Raw genomic sequence first — 17301 nt, 5'->3', positions numbered from 1 at the left:
GTTTACAGACCTTGCAAATTTTTCAGAATATCCTGAGCCTCCTGCAGGGTAGCCTTTCCCTTCTTGGCAGCATCTTCAGCCAGGGCTTTAGCTGCATCTGCACGGGCGAGCAACTGGTCAGCAGTCTTTAAGATACAAAATAGATCAGAATGAATATCCTGTCAGTCATCTACGGAGTGCACTTTGCAAGTTTTTTTTTTAAAACAGCCATAAACCTCAGGTTCCATTCTTATTTGGGTTATTCAAATTTTTCCAATGCTTTTATGATTTCCAATACTTCAGTCATATACACTTTAAACTCAAGCTTCTTCAAAGTGAACACACTCTAAGCCTACTCGAAGGTTTATCGACCTTAATGTAGGCATCCTCCCTGTCCTCTTCTGCAAACATTCGAAAAGCTCAAATAGCTATCAATAGATGTACAGACTAAAACTGCGCAGAATATGCATGTGGATGAACCAGGTCCTTATAGAGCCCAACAGTAAAATCAGTTTTGCACTAATAATTTAGTAGAAACCCATTTGGTTCCCTCATAGTTCATATAATTGTTATGGTGAAGGTGGTGGCCATTTGGTGCATCATATCTGCACTAGCTTACTGAGCATTTTGACTTTGCCAATATTCTGCCTTTCCCCTGTAACCCTGTGCTTTGTTTCAGCTGAAGTATTCATCTAATGCCCCCTTGGGATGTCTCAGTTAAACCTGCCCCCACCATATATCCAGGCAGTGCATTCCAGACCCAAGCTACCTCACCTTTGCTTTTGTTTTTGCAAAACAATTCAAAACTGCACCCTCTCATTCTTGATCCGCTTAATGAGCAGGAACAGTTTCTCCCTATTTGCTCTGTCTAGAATTCTCATGATTTTCAAAACTTCTATCTAATCTCCCGTCAGCCTTCTCTCCAAAGAAAATAGTCTCAACCTCTCCAGTCGAACTGAAATTTCTTATCCCTGGAACCATTCTCATAAATCTCTTCTGCATTCTCTCCAATGCATTCACATCCTTTCTAAGTGTGGTGCTCAGAATTATACACAATACTCCAGTTGAAGTCTAACTTTATAAGTTCAGTATAACATCGTTTTTCTGGTACTGGATCTCCCTATGAACTGTATGCCTTATTAGCAAATCTCTTTATCCATCCTGTCACCTTTAATGACTTATGCATGTATACACCCAGGTCATACTGCTCCCGCTCAACATTTAGAATAGTACCTTTTATTTTATACTGTCTCTCCATATGCTTGGGAGCAAGGCCTTTTAAAGAAAAAAAAACTGCTCTAAAATCTACATAACTCCCACCCTGCAGCACTTAAGAGTCATAGAGATGCAAGGCATGGAAATAGATACTTCTGTCCAACTCATCCATGCTGAACAAATATCAGTTAATAAATTAATTTATAAATTAATCGAGTCCCATCTGCCAGCATTTGGCCCATATCCCTCTTAAACCCTTCCTATTCACGTACCTATTCATATGCCTTTTAAATGATGTAATTGTACAACTCTCTGCCAACTCCACTGCACCCCTCTCATGCAATCACATCCTTCCTATAATGCAGTGCACACATTACCCACCTGTAACCTCCCTGCTCTTACAACCTATTCCATAACTGATAGAAGCAAGTATGCCTTCTTAACTACCGTGTTAATAAGCATCCAAAGGTATCAGTCTCTCTGAACTTCCTGGTGCCCTGTGATTCATTGAGTACTCGTTTGTCTTGTCGCTTCTTCCAAAGTGTATCAGCGTATACTTCTCAGCGTTAAATTCCATCTTCCACTAATCTGATTTGACCAACATCTGCCTATATCCTCCTGTAGCCACCTTCTTCACTATCAACAACTTGGCCCACAAACTTATGACCCCTTTACATTTTGTTTTATATTGTTTATATCAGCAAATAATAAAGAACTCAGCACTGTGATACACCACTGAATATCTGCCGGGGGAGTAGTTGGGAGGGGGGTCCAATCACAAGCAGTAATTTCATCCCTCACTGGTTCCAATGATATAGGTCGATTACATACAAGGATGTCAGTCTTGTCAGCCTCCCCTTTCATGATGTCCATAATCCACTCATGGACATCCCTGACCCCCTGTCACCACGAAAGCAATACTTCATCCTGGAGTCAGGTCCATGGCTGCATACAGTTCCAACTGTTCCCTTAAATAATAATCCCCTAATGCCATTGCTCCTGTTGTTTTCTTCCTCCCCTCCTTTGGTGCTAGAAACCTGGTTCTTTCTGCACTCCCTTGAAGAACAGCACCCTCATCAGCTTCCAAAATGGAAACCTAGATTTGTTAACATTAGCCCAGGGGACTCCTACACTCCCTGCAAGATTCTCTCTGACTGTCTGGTTGAAACCCATGTTTGCTTTCCTCCAGTCCCTTGAGCTGTGTTGTGAGCCCCTCTCTAACAGTGCACTCAGTCTCACAGATGTGGCAATGTCTCCATCTGCCACTCAAGGTATGAAACACTGAGCTCAAGCTTCTGCAGTTGGGAGCACATCCTGCACACATTGGCATCTCGGATGCTGGCAGGATCCATGATTTCCCACATATGACAAGTCACACATTCCACTCAGTTGACCTCACCTGCCACGTCTTGAACTTAATTAGTCTCACTTGCTAACTTCCCTAATTAATCTTAAAGATACTCCTGTAAAGATACTCCCCTTAAAGTTACGAACATTATGTTAACTTTAGCTCTTCCTCTTATTCTGACTTCCCTTTTCACTTCTCAGATAATACAGTTCAGAAACTGGTTTAAATTAGGTTAACCGTTAGCCCCGGTTAACTATCCAAGCTGCAGCAGCTCCACTTGCAAGGACAGATTTTTGTTTTGAAAACTTTTCTCAGCCCTAAAAGAGATTTAACTCTGTACCTTTTAGAATTAAATCCAACCAAACAATACACTTAATCAAAGAACTAGTAGCAATTGGTACCGGATTCTAGACCTAACTCCATCTACCACCTAGCTGTCCAGTCCATCAATTTGTCAGCATCCTTTTTAAAGGTTTAAACTATCCTACTCACATTCTTCAGTCCTAAAGTTTAGTGTCATTTACAAACTTTGGAATTGCACCTTGTACACCAAGCCCCAGATCACGAATATATATCCTGAAAAGCAAGAGCCTGAATGCCAACTCCACCGTAAACCTTCCTCCAGCCAGAAAAATATCCATTAACCATCACCTGGTTGCCTACTTCTCCGCCAATTTTGCATCCATGTTGATACTGTCACTTTTATTCCATGGCCTGCAAGTTCCCTCAAGTCTGCGACTTATACTGTGTCTGAGCCGTTAATGCACCTGGTAACTACACCAGGTTCCTTTTCAGCTTTTTAAAACTTAGTGGGTACTCGTGCCTGATGGAGAGATGGCTTAAGTTTTCTGGCTTTGTATACAAGATCACACTTGTCTATACACAGAATTTGTAATTTATCTAACAATTCACTTCATTAGCAAGTCAGTGCAAGTCTCCTTATTGCCACACATTCATGTATAGGCAATATATGTCCCGCAGACGAATTAAAAAAACCTCTTAGCAGAACTTGTAAACTAATCCGACAGTCAGTATTTCTTCAAATAACATGTTTATTGATACATGAGGTGAGCTTCCTAAAACAATAGAGTGTTCTGTTTCTAGTATCTTGTACAATGCCCGTAGTTAATGAGCTCACTTCTCTATAAAGATAACAGCCAAAAATTTGCCACGATTCTATCTTTGATTTAGGCTTTTGGTGATATCTTGTCATTAAAATGCAAGTGTCATATTCTCATCATGTTCGCTTATCACTCCCTATTCCAAGGCTTGCATGCCTTATGCAAAGTCATCCTCCACATATCCTCTTCTTCCAACACGTTCCTTCTAACAAATGATACAAGAAAAATTTAAAAGAATATAATTTATTAGTGAGAAAAGAAGGGAGGTGGAATTAACATTCTATTCACATGAAACATTTTGGAAAGAATTAAGCAAAGTGCATAAACACAGAGTTGAGTTTTAAATTTATACAACAAAGCTGGAATCTGCGTTTTACCTGCTGCTCAGTTTTCCCCTTTTCCAAAAGGCTCTTAACTTCAGTTTCCTTTGCTTTCAGGTCATCCCGCATGTCATTGTAATCATTCACTTTTCTGTCAATCAAACCATCCAAGTCTGCTGCATCCTTTTTAATCTTTTCTGCTTCATTCTGACAGATACGAATGTCATTTTATTTTAAAATAGAACGTACAAGTTTTCCCAACAGTACTCTCATTATAAAATTTGACAGTTTGTACAACATAATTCCTTATTATGATCGACCAAGTTAGCAAATGGGATAATTTGCCTTAGTTGATAAACTATATGACAATGTGCTCATTTCAATTTATCATCTCCTTCCCCCAAGCATCTGAAAGACTATGATGCACTTAGTTAATGTACTGTCATTGTAACAAACCTCTGCTCTTCCAATTCAAGGTAGGTGACCATTTGGAAATCGTAGTGTTTGTTTCCAAGAGCACTGCTCAGCCTCTCCACCTATAGCTTTCAAAATACTTCTCATAAAAGACATTGCAAATAAGACAGAAATCCAAATACCTCTAAACTCTTGGTGTCCACAACTGGCAAACTCGTCAGATTAGCATAAATTTGTAATGCTTTACTGCCAGCTTCTTCTGCCTCACTGTGTACTTTGGTAGCTTGTTTTTCCAGCTCCCTGGACATATTTTTTGCTGCATCATACCTATTTACGAGTTTTACATCAGTTAAAACACATTATGTAACTATAGGCAGAACCATTAATACAACCTAAATGTTCCAATTTACCATGACACAGGTTTTTATTAAAAGCCTGCACTGAAATTCCATCTTTAAACAATCCTTGCTGAGATTGGCTTATTTTGAAGGGTTCTATAATACACAGAAAGAAAGATTTTCTGCCCAAAATAGATTAGGAGCACCAACATCTGTGTAGGTGATTAATTCACAATATCCTTCAAGATCCCATCTCAACCAGCTATATTTTTATTCCACTGTCAAAGACAGACTTTTTTTTTTGTCTTTTCCATTGATGCAATCAAAAGTGCTTCAAAAATCATCAGAAGGTCAAGCAAACCAAGTCCTGAGAGAGCTTTCGCCCTGTGTTTTTTACTGTACCATGTCACCCCAGCTTGCTCAAGCAATTTTTGAAATTTGAGGAATGTCAAGATCAAAAGTGACTTGGAATACAATGAACAGACACAAATGTTAAAATACTACCTTTTAATGAGGCTACCTATTCTTTCAAGGAGAGGAGCTCACTTTGGGTAGACATTGCAAATGCAAGTTGGAAATAAGTACAGAAAAACTAATGCAACGTCTATCATTGAAATGTTTCACAGGCACTAACAGACATATTATCATTGAAGGCATTTATGGCCTCTGCATTCGGAACGCGATCTGTTGTGTGTATTTTTTCCATTCGGTACATTTTCTAACATGCTTATTACATTGACCTAGGACTATTTCAGGAGTTTCAAATCCTTCTGGGACATCTAAATGCTTGAGAATTAGAATCAACTTGTTAGTCTATTAATTCTTTTATCAGCAGCCTGAAAAAGCTGGCAAATTTCCATCCACAGCAGGTGTCTCAATATTTAGGATAAAATTCTTATTAACCACTTGCTACAAAGACAGTTGGATATCTGAATCTGGCATACTTCTGCATGGCATGTACATAACAACACAACCTCTGGGATTTCAAGCTGGAATTAAATTTATTCACAAACTGGCACCTTTGTCAGTTACACCTTGACTTTTAACTTTAAGACAGAAGAGATGGAAATTAGTTACAATCATGGCTCAAAAATGTTACTCAATAAAAGCTCAACTCAGAAAGATGCATCCTATTAATTATTTTCTTAACAAATCAGATTCCTCTGTCCAAATACTGCTCCTCAGGACTAGTTACAGAGACAGTCAGAATAACATTTCAATTTAGAAAGCATCAGGATAATTGAACGTCAATTATAACAGATTAAAAATTTAAAAGTCTGGAGATCATAATTTATATCCTCCGTGCCCAGAAGTCATTCTTAATAGATACTTCCTTTGGTACAAAGGTTGACAGGTGTTTACCTCATTTCTCAGATTATACACTGACATAAGTTCCTGACTCATTAATACTATAAACATGCTGATCATCCTTACAGTGCAGGTGTAAAGTATTTATTATCACCCACTTACTTTCGGTTTAAGTCATCAATTGTGTTGGTGATTTCATTTTCTTCTGCTAATGTTTTACGCAGCAGTTCGTAAGCTTCAGTTGAGGTGTCATTAGCATTCTTGGCTATCTGCTCAATCACATTGGCTTCGTTTTTATGTCTGTAGCATAGAACGATACTTACATTAGCAAAATTTGTCCTGTTTTGCAAGCTCAAAGAAAGTTGACTTTGCACATTTGTAATAACATTCTAGTCAATTCTCCTACTTCAAAATAATTTTTGAGAAGTATGCAGCTTAAAATTATTTGGAACCACAAGTCTCATCCTCGAAGTTGACCAAAAATTGTGTATTCTGCGTTTGTCCAGTATTTCAAGCTGCCAGATATTTAGAAAATGTTTTCTCTTCAACGAGTTTCATCTTCTCCAATGGGATTCTTCAATACTGGTCCTTACAATAGCTGCCACCTTCAGTAGTCACTACTACACTACAATGAGAAATTCACGGTGGCTCCAATGTCCAACTTTGGCTTGGATTTCCTTTTCCATATTACATATACTTCTGTCTCAAAATAAGAGTGTTTTAGGGATTTTCTGCAATTTGCATGCACTAAGTGCATAGGCCAATTTTGAAGGACAGTCCATTTTTGTAGCAGCAGTGGGAGTAGTGAGCGCAAGGACCAGGGGGCTGCCAGGAAGGCAACTTATTTGTTTAAAAACTTACCTCGTGGGATCAGTGGCCTCCATTTTTTGCAGCAGCAGGAGCAGGAGCAGTGAGAGCAAGGGCCAGGGGGCTGCCAGGAAGGTAAGTTAATAGTTTAAAAACTTACCTCATGAATAGGCAGAGCAGGAGTGGACATGGGACAGTTGAGTAAGTGAGGTAATATATTTGGGCAGCTGCTTTACCCAAAACACTACTTAGGTAGTGTCTCCCACCCCATCCTCCTCTAATCAAAAAAAAGGCTGAGCTCCAATTTGGTAAGGTTACTAATTTTTTTTCCAATAGTCTGTCTGGGAATTGAGAACAGTGGGAATGGATGTTATGGCAGTTGTATGCTCCTCCTGGAGAATGTGGGAGGTAAGGATCCCACTAATGTCCCCACTGACTTCATCTGCGGGAAGTGCAGCCAACTCCAGCTCCTCAGAAACTGCGCGAGGGAACTGGAGCTGGAGCTGGAGCTGGATGAACTTCGGATCATTCGGGAGACTGAGGGGTAACTGAGATGAGTTACAGGGAGACAGTCACACCTCAGGTACAGGAAAAAGGTAGATGGGTTACAGTCAGGGGACAGAAAGGGAACAGGCAGACAATGCAGGGATCTCCTGTGGCCGTTCGCCTCAATAACAAGTATACCATTTTGGATAATAAAATGTGAGGCTGGATGAACACAGCAGGCCAAGCAGCATCTCAGGAGCACAAAAGCTGACGTTTCGGGCCTAGACCCTTCATCAGAGAGGGGATGGGGAGAGGGAACTGGAATAAATAGGGAGAGAGGGGGAGGCGGACCGAAGATGGAGAGTAAAGAAGATAGGTGGAGAGAGTATAGGTGGGGAGGTAGGGAGGGGATAGGTCAGTCCAGGGAAGACGGACAGGTCAAGGAGGTGGGATGACGTTAGTAGGTAGATGGGGGTGCGGCTTGGGGTGGGAGGAAGGAATGGGTGAGAGGAAGAACCGGTTAGGGAGGCAGAGACAGGTTGGACTGGTTTTGGGATGCAGTGGGTGGGGGGGAAGAGCTGGGCTGGTTGTGTGGTGCAGTGGGGGGGAGGGGACGAACTGGGCTGGTTTAGGGATGCAGTAGGGGAAGGGGAGATTTTGAAACTGGTGAAGTCCACATTGATACCATATGGCTGCAGGGTTCCCAGGCGGAATATGAGTTGCTGTTCCTGCAACCTTCGGGTGGCATCATTGTGGCAGTGCAGGAGGCCCATGATGGACATGTCATCTAGAGAATGGGAGGGGGAGTGGAAATGGTTTGCGACTGGGAGGTGCAGTTGTTTGTTGCGAACTGAGCGGAGGTGTTCTGCAAAGCGGTCCCCAAGCCTCCGCTTGGTTTCCCCAATGTAGAGGAAGCCGCACCGGGTACAGTGGATGCAGTATACCACATTGGCAGATGTGCAGGTGAACTTCTGTTTAATGTGGAATGTCATCTTGGGGCCTGGGATAGGGGTGAGGGAGGAGGTGTGGGGGCAAGTGTAGCATTTCCTGCGGTTGCAGGGGAAGGTGCCGGGTGTGGTGGGGTTGGAGGGCAGTGTGGAGCGAACAAGGGAGTCACGGAGAGAGTGGTCCCACTTCCTACAGACTAAGGGGGTGGCCATGGGCACCCGCATGGGCCCCAGCTATGCCTGCCTCTTTGTAGGTTACGTGGAACAGTCCCTCTTCCGCACCTACACAGGCCCCAAACCCCACCTCTTCCTCCGTTACATTGATGACTGTATCGGCGCCGCCTCTTGCTCCCCAGAGGAGCTCGAACAGTTCATCCACTTCACCAACACCTTCCACCCCAACCTTCAGTTCACCTGGGCCATCTCCAGCACATCCCTCACCTTCCTGGACCTCTCAGTCTCCATCTCAGGCAACCAGCTTGTAACTGATGTCCATTTCAAGCCCACCAACTCCCACAGCTACCTAGAATACACCTCCTCCCACCCACCCTCCTGCAAAAATTCCATCCCCTATTCCCAATTCCTCCGCCTCCGCCACATCTGCTCCCACAATAAGACATTCCACTCCCGCACATCCCAGATGTCCAAGTTCTTTAAGGACCGCAACATTCCCCCCACAGTGATCGAGAACGCCCTTGACCGCGTCTCCCGTATTTCCCGCGACACATCCCTCACACCCCGCCCCCGCCACAACCGCCCTAAGAGGATCCCCCTCGTTCTCACACACCACCCTACCAACCTCCGGATACAACGCATCATCCTCTGACACTTTCGCCATTTACAATCCGACCCCACCACCCAAGACATTTTTCCATCCCCACCCCTGTCTGCTTTCCGGAAAGACCACTCTCTCCGTGACTCCCTTGTTCGCTCCACACTGCCCTCCAACCCCACCACACCCGGCACCTTCCCCTGCAACTGCAGGAAATGCTACACTTGCCCCCACACCTCCTCCCTCACCCCTATCCCAGGCCCCAAGATGACATTCCACATTAAGCAGAGGTTCACCTGCACATCTGCCAATGTGGTATACTGCATCCACTGTACCCGGTGCGGCTTCCTCTACATTGGGGAAACCAAGCGGAGGCTTGGGGACCGCTTTGCAGAACACCTCCGCTCAGTTCGCAACAAACAACTGCACCTCCCAGTCGCAAACCATTTCCACACCCCCTCCCATTCTCTAGATGACATGTCCATCATGGGCCTCCTGCACTGCCACAATGATGCCACCCGAAGGTTGCAGGAACAGCAACTCATATTCCGCCTGGGAACCCTGCAGCCATATGGTATCAATGTGGACTTCACCAGTTTCAAAATCTCCCCTTCCCCTACTGCATCCCTAAACCAGCCCAGTTCTTCCCCTCCCCCCACTGCACCACACAACCAGCCCAGCTCTTCCCCCCCACCCACTGCATCCCAAAACCAGTCCAACCTGTCTCTGCCTCCCTAACCGGTTCTTCCTCTCACCCATCCCTTCCTCCCATACCAAGCCGCACCCCCATCTACCTACTAACCTCATCCCACCTCCTTGACCTGTCTGTCTTCCCTGGACTGACCTATCCCCTCCCTACCTCCCCACCTATACTCTCTCCACCTATCTTCTTTACTCCCCATCTTCGCTCCGCCTCCCCCTCTCTGATGAAGGGTCTAGGCCCGAAACGTCAGCTTTTGTGCTCCTGAGATGCTGCTTGGCCTGCTGTGTTCATCCAGCCTCACATTTTATTATCTTGGAATTCTCCAGCATCTGCAGTTCCCATTATCTCTGATACCGTTTTGGATACTGTTTGGGGGTGGGGGGGGACGGCTTACCGGGGTAAGCCATGGGGTACAAGTTTTCAGGTACCTAGATGATTGGGGCTCATTCTGGGATAGGTGGGACCTCTACAAACGGGATGGTCGACACCTGAACCTGAGGGGTACCAATATCCAATATTTGCTGATGCTCTTCAGGAGGGTTTAAACTAATTCAGCAGGGGGATGGGAACCTGAATTGTAGCTCCAGTGTACAGGAGGTTGAGAGTAGTGAAGTCATGAACAAGGTTTCAAGGTCGCAGGAGTGTACTGGCAGGCAGGAAGGTGGTTTGAAGTGTCCCTACTTCAACGCCAGGAGCATCCGGAATAAGGTGGGTGAATTTGCCGCATGGTTTGGTACCTGGGACTTCGATGTTGTGGCCATTCCGGAGACATGGATGGAGCAGGGACAGAAATGGTTGTTGCAGGTTCCGGGATTTAGATGTTTCATAAGATCAGGGAAGGTGATAAAAGAAGGAGAGGTGTGGCATTGTTAGTCAAGGACAGTATTGCAGCGGCAGAAAGGACGTTTGATGAGGACTGGTCTACGGTGGTAGTATGGGCTGAATATAGAAACAGGAAAGGAGAGGTCATCCTGTTGGGAGTTTTCTATAGGCCTCCAAAAAGTTGCAGAGGTGTAGAGGAAAGGATTGCAAAGATGATTCTGGATAGGAGTGAAAGCAACGGCGTAGTTGATATGGGGGACTTGAAATTTCCAAATATTGACTGGAAACACTATAGTTCGAGTACTTTAGACAGGTCAGCTTTTGTCCAATGTGTGCAGGAGGGCTTCCTGACACAGTATGTAGATAGGCCAACAACAGGCGGGGCCACATTGGATCTGGTACTGGGTAATGAACCAGGCCAGGTGTTAGATTTGGAGGTAGGTGAGCAGTTTGGTGATGGTGCCCACAATTCGGTTACGCTTAGTTTAGCGATGGAAAGGGATAGGTATATACCGCAGGGCAAGAGTTATAGCTGGGGGGCGGGAGGCAATTAGGCAGGATTTAGGATGCATAGGATGGAGAAGGAAACTGCAGGGGCTGGGCACAATTGAAACGTGGAGTTTGTTCAAGGAACAGCTGCTGCATGTCCTTGATAAGTATGTACCTGTCAGGCAGGGAGGTAGTGGTCAACTGAGGGAACTGTGGTTTACTAAAGAAGTTGAATCTCTTGTCAAGAGGAAGAAGGAGGCTTATGTAAAGATGAGGCGTGAAGACTCAGTTAGGGCACTTGAGAGTTACAAGTTCGCCAGGAAGGACCTAAAGAGAGAGCTAAGAAGAGCCAGGAGGGGACATGAGAAGTCTTTGGCAGGTAGGATCAAGGAAAACCGTAAAGCTTTCTATAGGTATGTCAGGAACAAAAGAATGACTAGAGCAAGATTAGAGCCAGTCAAGGGCAGTAGTGAGAAGTTGTGCGTGGAGTCCGAAGAGATAGGACTGGCGCTAAATGAATATTTTTCATCAGTATTCACACAGGTAAAGGACAATGTTGTCGAGGAGAATACTAAGATACAGGCTATTAGACTAGACGGGATTGAGGTTCACAAGGAGGAGGTGTTAGCAATTCTGGAAAGTGTGAAAATATATAAGTTCCCTGGGCCGGATGGGATGTATCCTAGGATTCTCTAGGAAGCTAGGGAGGAGTTTGCAGAGCCTTTGGTTTTGATCTTCATGTCACCATTGTCTACAAGAATACTGCCAGAAGACTGGAGGAGAGCAAATATTGTACCCTTGTTCAAGGAGAGTAGAGACAACCCTGGTAATTATTGACCAGCGAGCCTTACTTCAGTTATGGGTAAAGTGTTGGAAAGGATTATGAGAGATAGGATTCATCATCATCTAGAAAGGAATAATTTGATTAGGGATAGTCAACACGGTTTTGTGAAGGGTAGGTCATACCTCACAAACCTTATTGAGTTCTTTGAGAAGGTGATCAAACAGGTGGAGGAGGGTAAAGTGGGTGATGTGGTGTATATGGATTTCAGTAGAGTGTTTGATAAGGTTCCCCAGGGTAGGCTATTGCAGAAAATACGGAGGCATGGAATTGAGGATGGTTTAGCGGTTTGGATCAGAAATTGGCTGTAAGAAGACAGACAGAGTGGTGGCTGCTGGGAAAAGTTCATCCTGGAGTTCAGTTACTAGTGGTGTACCACGAGGATCTGTTTTGGGGCCACTGCTGTTTGTCATTTTTATAAATGACCTGGATGAGGGCAAGGAAGCATGGGTTAGTAAATTTGCAGATGACACTAAATTTGGTGGAGTTGTGGATAGTGCGGAAAGATGTTGCAGGTTACAGAGAGGCATAGATCAGCTGCAGAGCTGGGCTGAGAGGTGGCAAATGGAGTTTAATGCAGAAAAGCGTGAGGTGATTCACTTTGGAAGGAGTAACAGGAATAGAGAGTACTGGGCTAATGGTAAGATTCTTGGTAGTGTGGACGAGCAGAGAGCTCTCGGTGTCCATGTGCGTAGATCCCTGAAAGCTGCCGTCCAGGTTGATAGGATTGTTAAGGCGGCGTATGGTGTGTTATGTTTTATTGGTAGAGGGATTGAGTTTCGGAGCCACGAGGTCACGTTGCAGCTGTACAAAACTCTGGTGCGGCCGCAATTGGAGTATTGCAACAGTTCTGGTCACCGCATTATAGGAAGGATGTGGAAGCATTGGAAAGGGTGCAGAGGAGATTTACCAGGATGTTGCCTGGTATGGAGGAAAGGTCTTATGAGGAAAGGCTGACAGACTTGAGGCTGTTTTTGTTAGAGAGAAGAAGGTTAAGAGGTGACTGAATAGAGACATACAAGATGATCAGATGATTAGATAGGGTGGACAGTGAGAGCCTTTTTCCCTCGGATGGGGATGGCTAGCATGAGGGGACATAGCTTTAATTTGAGGTCTGGTAGATATTGGACAGATGTCAGAGGTAGGTTCTTTACTCAGAGTAGTAGGGGTGTGGAATGTCTTGCCTGCAACAGTAGTAGACTCGCCAAATTTAAGGGCACTTAAATGGTCACTGGATAAACAAACGGATGATAATGGAATAGCGTAGTTTAGATAGGCTTCAGATTGGTTTCACAGGTCAGTGCAACATCAAGTGCCGAAGGGCCTGTACTGCGCTGTAATGTTCTATGAAAGAATTCTAATGTCTTTTGTAGCTTAACCAGTAAAATTCCTCACAATCTTATTTCTCAAAAAATAAATATGCTACCAATGGAACAAATTTGTTCCATCAGAATTTACACACACAATTCAGAAATCTCCTTGACAATGAAACAACTTTCCCACAGTAGCAGGAAATAAAACTTCCACACAATGGTTTGGTAATTAATGAACCCTTGCCACTTGTTTTAAATATGTATTGATGCCTTGCAAACATTTCATGATATTGCAAGAAGAAAACATGTAAACCCAATATAAAATTTCAAATTTATGCATAAAATCATTTGATAACGTAAATTACTAACTTAGTCACCAATTTGTAGCCAGAGTATTGGCAAATTAGCATTTAAATGTTGGATAGAAAATTGGATGATTGCATAGATAGATTTTATCGGCACAGGTCAAGATTTACAATAATCGGTAATAAGATTTTCCTGTAAAGAATTTATTAATGATTTTGTTTTCCAAAGCACATGGAAGAAACTTTCCCTTTTGGTTAACAATAATACAATGTAAAAGTCAGCAGAAACATTTTTTATACTACAGTAAAGTCATTCATCAAGAGTTGAGAGAGAGAAATCAGCATTAAAAAAAAAGTATCCATCTTATTTAGCATGCCACATCAGGGGGTTTTAAGGAAGTTGCTGATTAAACTTTTATTACAGTCAAAGCTGTTCCAACAATCTCTCAAAATACCTGTCTCGTGCAGCAAATCGTTTGCAGTCATTCAATAAGACTATCTATTTTAAAAGTTAAGGAACTGTGGAGTTTGGCAAGAAGGTACAGTGACACAAACATTTAGCCTGTCAGTTTTGTTAGCCTGAAATCCAGGCTCCAGGGTGGAAAACACAAGATGATTAATCACTGAGTGAGCATGAACAAAATCCTTACCTCTCAGCAAGGTTACGAGCCTCTTCTGCCAGAAGTGTCATATTATTTGGATCAGCACTGGTATCAGGAGTTGCTATTGACTACAGAAAAGTTTAAAAAAAAACAACATATGATCCAGCAGTACTCACTACACAATTTATGAAATGCAATGGAGAAATTTTTTCCCCCACAGGATGGAGTAAGTTGCTCATGCTCTCTGTATGACTCCAACATCATGCAGGTGATTTCCATGAGGTATTCATAGATATCTAGAGGGTGCCAGACATTAATGCTGCATTCTTCTGTGATTTCAAAACTGAGTGATTGCAGTATTCAATTTATGTCCCCTTACAGAGAGGATTCTGAAGGCTGTGCTCACCTCCAGCAATCCCATGTGAATATTAACCTGTATTGCACAACTGGTAGGAAGTTAACAGTTGACCAGTGGCTTCAAAAAGCTCACTGGTTTCACATTCATCTATCTAAACACCAGTTGAAGAAAGTTGGATTTAAATAGGTGTTAACTGATGTTCTGCCACACACATTCAATAGCCGGCACCTTTCTTAATAAGCAAGAGAAAAAAAAACTAGCACAAATTAGAAGGCCACAACTAATCCAGAAGATTTAAATTCATTACATACTATTTATATGGATCTCAATGTTTGAGTTCTCCAACTAAAAGCACAAGGGTTAGTCAGGAAGGGAGGGACAACCGTTGATGGTTCTTCATCAGAAAGACTCCCTGATGATGACTCACTTTCAGGCACATTTCCCAAAACAATGGGCTGTCATGGGACTTGTCAAACTGCTCCAATTAAGGTCACAAACAGGACCACTTTGAAAACTCTGACACTTTCACAGCATTCAGCTAGTGCAGCAGGAGCATCCCTGCCTTTCAGCCAGAAGGTCTAGGCTCAGTTCCCAGCCATGCCAAAAGTATGGGCCTACAGATGTCATAGCAGAACACCATACGGTCCACTGTCACATCTGGGTTACAGTATCATCGACTGAAGCAGTTGACCGAGATCACATATTACGATATCTCCCACCGTAAAGAGAATTGAGATTTTGCACACCTTTCACTGGCCAATGGTGTATAACAGAATGTCCTTACTATAAATCAACTGGACAGAAGAAACAGGCCAAGAAAAACAATAACAATAGACCTACAATGGATGTGATTTCTCAAAACCCGCTAGACCTACAATTTTCAATGCATCTCCCTTCTTTGACCACCTTGCATGCAAACGTTTGGATGTGAAAATAAAAAAACACTTAAATCATAATTTGTAAGATGTTTAACTTTGGATAACGTTACTCAACAAAAACTGGCCATGGCTTCATTTATAAACATGCATGTTGTCTGAATTTACAGAGGTTTGCATACATACCACATTGCCCAAGATTTCCTTGGCCTTTTGAAGCTCTGTCCGAGCATTTGAAATTACTTTCTCTGCATTCTGGATACGATTATTGGATAGCTCGGCCAACTCTTCTGTGTTATCTACTGTATCTTTTATATTTTGAAGTCGTCCCCACTGAGTGGACAGGGTGTTATTAATTTCAGCCAAACGGTCCATTAGACCTTTGTCTACATCTGTTCATAGAAATTGTGAGAAATTATATGTCCATACTGGGGAAGATTTCACAATATTTATGCATTTTTTGACAGAAGCACGTGTATCCACTTCACCCTACCACCATGATAGTTACAGTATTTACTCACACTATCAAATTGTTAGCACTAGCTGCCTTTCAGTACTTCCCTAAATGTGACTGTTCTTCATTTGACAAGAGGAACTGCCAATAAAGTAACCAGCTACAAATACATCTCTTATCTATTCAATGAAAGCAGCAGGAAGAAAGAAATAGTAGTTTGTATCTGGTTTATAGCATTTTTACAATTATGTATTCCTTCACATTATATTTCACTATATTCTATTTGCCATTTTAGTATTTATTTTATCAAGCATAACTGTGTGTTTAAGTGTTTTCAAGAGTTCAGGATAGTCATGTTCTCCACTAAGTCGCACAAATAACAAAATAGGCTTGTCAGTTTTTAAACACGAGGACAGTATGAAGGGTTTCTGCACTCACTAGGCCAAGCGCAAAAACACCAACTTTCAAATGACCACAACAATTAATATTACAAGAGAAAAGGGTTTCAGAATGGTTGACATTTGAACTCTGATTGATCATAGCACTGCCATGGAGAAAGCGCAAAAGAACTACAGGCTTGCTGAGCACCCAAATAATTCTAAAAAGGCACAAAGCTCAAATACTTTGCTTTCGCTTGCAGAGAATGAATCCCTTCATATGAATACATGTTGCTTTAGACATTGCTCTTCAGGGTTTGCCTCCTCAAGGACTGTGAGATGAATCCTACTAATGGAGTCATGGTTGGATGCATCTGCAATAGGTAGCTTGATGAGGAGAAGTTCAAGTAGATTTTTACCCTCTTATTGGTTCCCTCACCACCTGCCACAGATCCAGTCTGTGTCCTTTAGGATTAGCCAGCTGTGGTAATGGACATGGAAGTCACCCACCAAGAGTACTTGCTCTCAGTGTTTTTCCAGATGGAGTTCAACATGGAGAAGTACTCGTATGTCAGTTCAAGTGGGAAGAACAAGACCGAGAGAGGGGGTAGAAGGAAGCAGAAGAGTGAGTGGGAGGCAAGGGACAGCACATGGAGAGCAGAGCTGAACAATCCTGGGTGTGCTAATAGTTACACCAACAAACAGCTGAAGATAATCATATCAGCTCAATGTGGTTCCCTTACGCTTGCTAGAAGCAACATATTCATATACTGGTATCTGTTCTCTGCACACTAATGGAAATATATTCATGCCTTGCATTTTTTCTGGATTACCTGGGAACTTGAGAGCCGTCAGTTCCCCATTGTTTTTTTTCCATTGCAATGCCTGAGTCAGATCACTGGACCAATTAGCTCTCTCTGGTAGAAATGGTTGCAAGGGTTTGAAATTTGGCATTCTTATATTTGCCCTGATAGCTTCATCCACATTGTCTCTTTTCAGCAATTTTCAAGTTCTGTACTACCAAATGATGATTTCAATTAAGAAAACTGTAATAAATTGCAGTACCAAGGTGATAACTGGAGTTTTAAAATTAATTCATTAAGTCCA

The 17301-nt window shown here is 42.9% G+C and overlaps 1 protein-coding gene across 1 annotated transcript in view; it reads right to left on the bottom strand.

Moving 5' to 3' along the window:
- Positions 1 to 17301, bottom strand: part of lamc1 (laminin, gamma 1) — a 232771-nt gene that overhangs the window by 10502 nt on the left and 204968 nt on the right. The window contains exons 19-24 of the mRNA XM_048538920.2: positions 15550 to 15755; positions 14179 to 14258; positions 6206 to 6343; positions 4580 to 4724; positions 4041 to 4190; positions 11 to 125 (exon numbers count right to left, since the gene is read on the bottom strand). Of these exons, the coding sequence (XP_048394877.1) occupies positions 11 to 125; positions 4041 to 4190; positions 4580 to 4724; positions 6206 to 6343; positions 14179 to 14258; positions 15550 to 15755 (834 nt within the window). The remainder of the gene's footprint in view (positions 1 to 10; positions 126 to 4040; positions 4191 to 4579; positions 4725 to 6205; positions 6344 to 14178; positions 14259 to 15549; positions 15756 to 17301) is intronic.

Source organism: Stegostoma tigrinum, chromosome 8, assembly GCF_030684315.1.
Source record: "Stegostoma tigrinum isolate sSteTig4 chromosome 8, sSteTig4.hap1, whole genome shotgun sequence".
Lineage (NCBI taxonomy): Eukaryota > Metazoa > Chordata > Chondrichthyes > Orectolobiformes > Stegostomatidae > Stegostoma > Stegostoma tigrinum.
This window is presented reverse-complemented; position numbering and strand designations above follow the sequence as displayed.